Source organism: Dendropsophus ebraccatus, chromosome 1, assembly GCF_027789765.1.
Source record: "Dendropsophus ebraccatus isolate aDenEbr1 chromosome 1, aDenEbr1.pat, whole genome shotgun sequence".
In the NCBI taxonomy this organism is placed as follows: Eukaryota; Metazoa; Chordata; class Amphibia; order Anura; family Hylidae; genus Dendropsophus; species Dendropsophus ebraccatus.
In genome coordinates this window covers 64,558,074-64,564,789 of record NC_091454.1, presented here as the reverse complement: position 1 = coordinate 64,564,789, position 6,716 = coordinate 64,558,074, and the positions used below count along the sequence as shown (strand labels likewise).

The 6,716-nt window shown below is 39.1% G+C and overlaps 1 protein-coding gene across 1 annotated transcript; it reads right to left on the bottom strand.

Moving 5' to 3' along the window:
* Positions 1–3,404: 3,404 nt before the first annotated feature.
* DRD1 (dopamine receptor D1) lies at positions 3,405–5,013 on the bottom strand. The gene has a single exon (XM_069954948.1). The coding sequence runs from the start codon at positions 4,758–4,760 to the stop codon at positions 3,405–3,407; it is 1,356 nt and encodes a 451-aa protein (XP_069811049.1). The 5' UTR covers positions 4,761–5,013.
* Between the last annotated feature and the right edge of the window lie 1,703 nt (positions 5,014–6,716).

The window sequence follows — 6,716 nt, the reverse complement described above, 5'->3', positions numbered from 1 at the left end:
TCCAATCCTGCAGAGTTTCAGTAATTAATACATGTCTTACTTGTACCATTGATTTCCAGTAATGAGACACCAACGATAAAGCTACGGAATATACTGTACTGAGAGAGAGAGAGAAAAAGAACCCACAAAAATCCAATGGCAGCCGTGAGAAAATTATGTCTTATCTATTAAATACTAAATGCAAATGTGAATCCTTAGACAATGGTCACAAACAGTCATTTAAATAAACGAAATAAAAGTAAAATCTTTATCGAGTTCATTTTTTCTCTTAAAAATATTCATGTAAAATAATAAATAATAGTAGTATTTGCTTACAATAATCTTTCAGTAGTCTTTAAAAAAATACCCACTCTTACTATAAGGCTCCGTTTTGTTTTCAAACATGAAATTATAAAGGCATTTATGCAATACTTTACACAATCCGTCATCTTATACTTGACAATTTCTTACAGTTTTCTGTCTTTATTTCTTGCTGTACTTTGCAACAGAGTCTGAAAAGTGTCAAAAACTTTGGCATTACAATATGAAACTGGAATGTCATTGTTATTATTCTATATGTATCTATATATAACATTCATTCAAAAGAGGATATTATTAATATTAGTGAAGGGGTGCAACTTGGAACACAGCTGCGCCTTTATCGAGTGGCTTGTTACTACTTAAAGGGAACGTGTCACCATGAAAATGCTACCTAAGCTATCGCCATTATGTTAAAGGACAGAAGGAGCTGAGCAGATTGATATATTTCTTTATAGAAAATTATTCAGGATTCCATAGATTTCAATGCGATCGACAAATTCAGTAAATAATGGCTGTGGTTGCAAAACTGCAACTACGGCAGTTGTTTAATGAATTTTTACGTTGTATGAACATAGCCTCAGTCAAAATGTAGCCTAGTGAAGACAGTGAAGTGGGGTAACAAGTGTTTGTTCATGTATCTTATCTAGACATTGTATACATCCATAGATCCGTATAAATGTAACAAAGTTCATGGAGAAGATAGATGTAAAGTATTCCGGCCACTACTGAGTGAAAATAAAATAATGTATCAACAGATTTAAATAAAAATAGCAGTATTTGTCAAAAACATGTAATAAATAATGAGAATCTTCATTATTTGGTCATAATAAATTACGGGCTTTAATCTATACTGTGGGAGGCATTTATTAAGTCCGGCGTTTTTTACGCCGGACTTAAAAATGCCCCCGCAGCTCCGGCGGTACTGGGATTTATGTAGAGGCGGACTGCCTGTACATAAATCCTGTGCGCGCCGGTGCGCACCGCCGAAAACCTACGCCAGCTGAGGACTGGAGTAGGTTTTCGGCGTACATTTGGGCGGAACGGATGATAAATCGCGCGGACTCTGAGTCCGCGCCCTCCGTTCCGCCCACTTCCCGCCTACTTTCCGCCCCCTTTCCGCCCCCTGGCGTACTCGGCGGAAAGTGCCGATTTGCGATTATTTTATTCGCAAATCGGCCATTTGCGTATAAAATAATACGCAAATCGGCACTTTCCGCCAAAAATCATCCGTCCGCCGGATGATACATGTGGCCCTGTGTGTGCACTGTTGTCCAATTTAGCTACCAGGTTTACAGGCATTAACCACTTTACTGCCCAAGACCACCAAAGATGCAGACAATAACCTTCACTGTGCTAGACTTGAATGCTGTTTAATATATGCTATGTTGCCCTGTATATCTGGCGCTTTATAGCTTCTTGTTAGGGTGCTGTATGGTAGCATTTGAATTGCTCTGCCTGTCCTGGTCCCTAAATCTCCTTCAACTTACTAGCTGGCTTAGAGGGAACACGGTTAATGGACATTAATAGTATATATAGGGTGAGATTTATCAAACATGGTGTAAAGTAGACTTGGCCAAGTTGCCCCTAGCAACCAATCAGATTCCACCTTTCATTTTCCAAAGAGTCCGTGAGGAATGAAACATGGAATCTGATTGGTTGCTAGGGGCAACTGAGCCAGTTCTACTTTACACCATTTTATAAATCTTTCCCGTAGTCCATATAGTTCTGTTCTATTTCCTGCATAAGAACTGAAACAGTGCAACAATAACTGTGAGGCTGTATAGAATTACTAACAACAGGACACAACTGGAACTGGAATTTTACCAGGTGTATGCTATGAGATCAGAGAGGTAAAGTGGAAGAAGAGAAAACATTGGGACAGATTTACTAATAGGCTATGCTCATACACCATATTTTTTTGGCTTATAGGAAAGCTGTCATTTTGAGGCCCAATAACGGCCATTATTTCATAATGACGGCCATCCAACGGCCTAAGAAAGACGGTGTGGGTACATAGCCATACTGTTTAATTCTTAGATAGAGTAAACATAGACTAGACAGTGTAATAATGTGCGAGATTTATCACAGATGTATTACAATGGCTCAGACTGCTTGATAGACTAATTATTAGTTGGCTTAGTTTATACCAAAAATTTAATATAATAATATATAAAGCCAGGGTTTTTTAGTGCAAATTACTAAGTTCTGGCACAAATGCAATAATAAATCTATCCCATTGTCACCCTGCTAGAGATTTTAGTCTCTATATTTAATACACTTTTTCTCTGATTCAGAGTTGTTGTAAATCTAGCAAAGAACATATGTGGGGATTTATCAAACTGGTGTAAAGTGGAAATGGCTTAATTGCCCCGAGCAACCAATTAGATTTCACTTTTCATTCCTCACAGATACTTTGAAAAATGAAAGGAAGAATCTGATTGGTTGCTAGGGGTGACTAAGACAACTTTACCAGTTTGATAAATCTACTCCACAGTTTTTGCATCTCAAAGGCTAGGTTCACACTATGTAAAAATGACGTCCGTCTTTTATAACAACAGCCGTCTTTGTGCAAATAACGGCTGTTATTTCCAACTAACGGATGTTATTTGCGCAATGACGGACATTATTATAAACGCTCATCATTTTTCCATAGTATGAACCTAGCCAAACTCTGGAATTGTAAAAGAAAACCGAAGACTAAACTTTATATATGGAGTACTGATCAAGTGGATTTACTGTTCCCATCTAAAAGTCCAGTGTAAATTATATGCCAAAGCTTTTGTACACTTTAATGGCTCAAGTCATGTACATTGTCAGTAGAGTACTTTGTTCCTGTCAAAAGTCTTTAGAATGAACAAAAACACATTCTCATAATACAGTTTACACTGTATGAACCATCTAAAAATCATGACTAATGGCCTCGTAGTTATAAGCTTATTTCCCTGTAAACGTCACAAAAATAAACACGTATACAAAATACATTGGAATGCATTTTTAGAAATCTATTTGAAAGTCCAATGGTGTAGCTAATCAAAGTTCTGAAATGATGTCCACCTTGAAGCCATCATTCATAGTTTAATGGAAAAGCACACCTAAGCTGTTTCTCAGGTTTTGGGCTGCCCATTCTGCGTGATAGGGTTTATCTTTTCTAATGAGACCTCGGCATCATAGTCCAAAATCCCAGAAAATGCTGGAGACATTTTGTCCAAGCTCTTAGATAAACCACTTTCCTCTTCTTTTTTCAGACCCTCCTCTTCAGGACAGATAATAGCATGTGGAATTAGGTAAACTAAGTTACACTCATTTGGAATTGAACCTTTGGGTTCTTGCTGACATGAATAGACAACTGCCCCATTATTGTTTATGCTAACTGTCTCTATAGCATTATTGGATGTAGGACAGAGTCTGTAGCAGCCTAATAGCGTTGAGAAAGCCTTGCGGAAATCCGCATTGAAAGCATAAATGATGGGATTTAATGAAGAGTTCGCCCAACCAAACCACACAAAAATGTCAAATGTGGTTGAACTGATACAGAATGGCTCTGCTCCATTTGTGGATACACTTGGATCACAAAATGGCACCATACAGTTCAATATGAAAAAGGGCAACCAGCAGCATACAAACACTCCCATAATCACTGACAGGGTCTTCAAAACTTTTGTCTCTCTTTTAAATGAGGTCTTCAAAGAACTTTCCGGCTGTTGGCAATCAATGCTACTCCCATTGCCTGTGCTGTTTTGACAATTCTTGGCATGTACCGCTGCTCTTTCCAAGGCTGAAATGCGACGAATTTGCTTTGCTGCTATCCTGTATATCCGGGTGTAGGTTACAATCATAATGGCCACTGGTATATAGAAGCTAATGAGGGATGAAGAAATTGCATATGTCCTATTTAGGCTGGAGTCACAGTTATCCATTGTTCTGCCTTGGAAGGTAATATTTAGGTCAAAAAAGCTGGTAGTCTTTGCCTTATGCCAGTTGAGCTGAACAGGAATAAAAGATATCAGAATTGATAAGGTCCACGCAACGCTTATCATTATAAAGGCTACTTTTGGGGTCATTTTCCTCTCATATCTAAATGGGCTAGAGATCGCCCAATATCGGTCAACACTGATGACACAAAGGTTTAAGATCGATGCTGTTGAACACATTATATCAAAAGCAACCCATATATTACAGAATGAACCAAATGGCCAAAAGCCGGCGATTTCTGTAACAGCTTTCCAAGGCATGACCAGCATTGCTACCAGAAGGTCGGACACAGCCAAGGAGATCACAAAAAAGTTTGTGACTTTGGATCTAAGGTGACGAAATCTGATGACAGCTGCACAGACCAAAGTATTTCCCAACAGAGTTGAAAGTATTAGAACTGAGAGCAAACAGCCCATTAGAATGCGAAAAGAGGAATCTTTCTCTGCAAATAACATGTCTCCAGCCATGCTGGTGTTATTTAGAGTCATATTGCCTTGTAAAATGAAAGCATCTCAGAACCCACAGTTATTGCTAGCAAATTTGGCCAGTTAAGTCCCCATGTTGCCCATTGGCTTCTCCCTCCTAAAGCATCTGAAAAAGTCCCCATGAAGGAACCTTTTGTGATTTATTGAATGTTTAAACCCAGTGCCATGAAATAACGAAGTCAATACTTGCAGCAGGAATTACTATTCAGTCTATTTCACTGACATTCTTTAGAATAATCCAAAGCTTTTCTTCAGCATTGAAAAAAAAAAAGGAAAAATTATTGATCCAGCATACTAGCTATTGCTCTTATGTCCATTCCTTTAGTTAGTGTTTTTCTTTTCTGTGTTATGCCTTGACTTAATCTTAATGCTTGGTATGCAGGAGACATCTTGGTACATGGATCAGTGCAACAATGGTCAGTTCAACTTGGTTAATGTTTTCCATGTTATGGTGATTCAGTTTTCCAAAAGATCTTTTCATCAAGCTGTTGAAAGAAAAGAAGAAGAAAAAACGTTTTTTATTATGTTCACAAAGTAATGGTGCATATAAAAGTCCTTCCTACACTATTCTAGAGCTCAATTTTTTTTTCAATCCTTGGAAAACTCTTAAGTGCTATAATGCTGCTTTTATTGTCATTAAGACAACGTGACAAGAAATGTTATTTCAGCGCTCACGTCTTGGGCTGAATTTGCAAATGCATGAACATAACAATGAAAAGGCTCTAGGCATATGAATATTTTTATTCATTTTTTTCTTTAGTGTTACTTTTGAATGTTGTCGTGTGGAAGTTTTATCCTCTCATTACTTGAAATCCTACCCTCTATTTTCTTGTGATATACTGAATTTATTTTGTAATATAATATTTAAGATGCACAGTTATTGCTGGATTTGCATGATTTTGTGAATTTCTTTTTTTTTCATTCCACTAGGAATAAAGAAGTGTGTGTGTGTGTGTGGGGGGGGGGGTGTTTGAGGGGGGTTGGAGACAAGAAGTCAAATTTACAGTAGTAACAAAGCGAATTGCTTTGTTAAGTCTGCTTTTTAACTCCGCTCGGCACTAGGTGCCAGGAAAAGCTGGAGCCAGTCCTGGAAAACTGGGAGAGGTTTCCCAGGACTGGATCAAGCTTTTCAAGGCACTCGAGGAGCCGCCCGCAGCACAGAGGGGAGCAGTTTTATCACACTAGAGGCGGACGGGCCTGCCTCCAGTGCCTAAGGCCGGGCCGTTGCCTGGGAATAAAGACAAATTTGGTCAGCTCTCCTACAACACCATTCACACTTGGCTGGAGCATGTTGCTATGGCTAAAGTTGCAAACACACAAAAACACAAAAAATGCGATAACTCACCACTAATGGCAAGATACAGACCCACTAAAGATATGAAAATCACTAAAAGCAGCCCCCCAACTGCAAAAAAAAAAATCTCCATAAAAATAATGAGGCTCTTGGTTACCATTTGCAAATATTGTAAACCATTCCATCACAATAAGGTGGCCTCATGCCGGGACAGACCTATACTGTACTAGCCTCTCCATGGCATATAATAAGCCTATGCTCTGGGCATGCAGGATCCATATAATACTGCCAAATACTGGAAGTTGCCTGGAAATAGACCAGCGCCATGCACAGGCTGCAGTTCAAAAAAAGGACTGCACCCCCGGCATCCCCGCACCTGCGCCAGTGTATTGATGTAAAAACCCTTAAACAATGTACCTGCTGGTACATTCGGTTTAAGGATTTTGTCCATTGAATTCAATGCAATGAATATAATTAAATGTTATGTCCGGTAGGGGGTCTGGGAAAACAAGACGAGTGCAGCCCTAGAACTGGCACCCACCCCAGCTGGCCCTACCTACTTGCCACAACAGCCCTAAGTAGCTGCGGACAACTGGGTGGCATTCCCTAACCTGGCAAAGTGAATACACGAAAAACAGAGACAAGACTTACAAACAAGCAAGGGA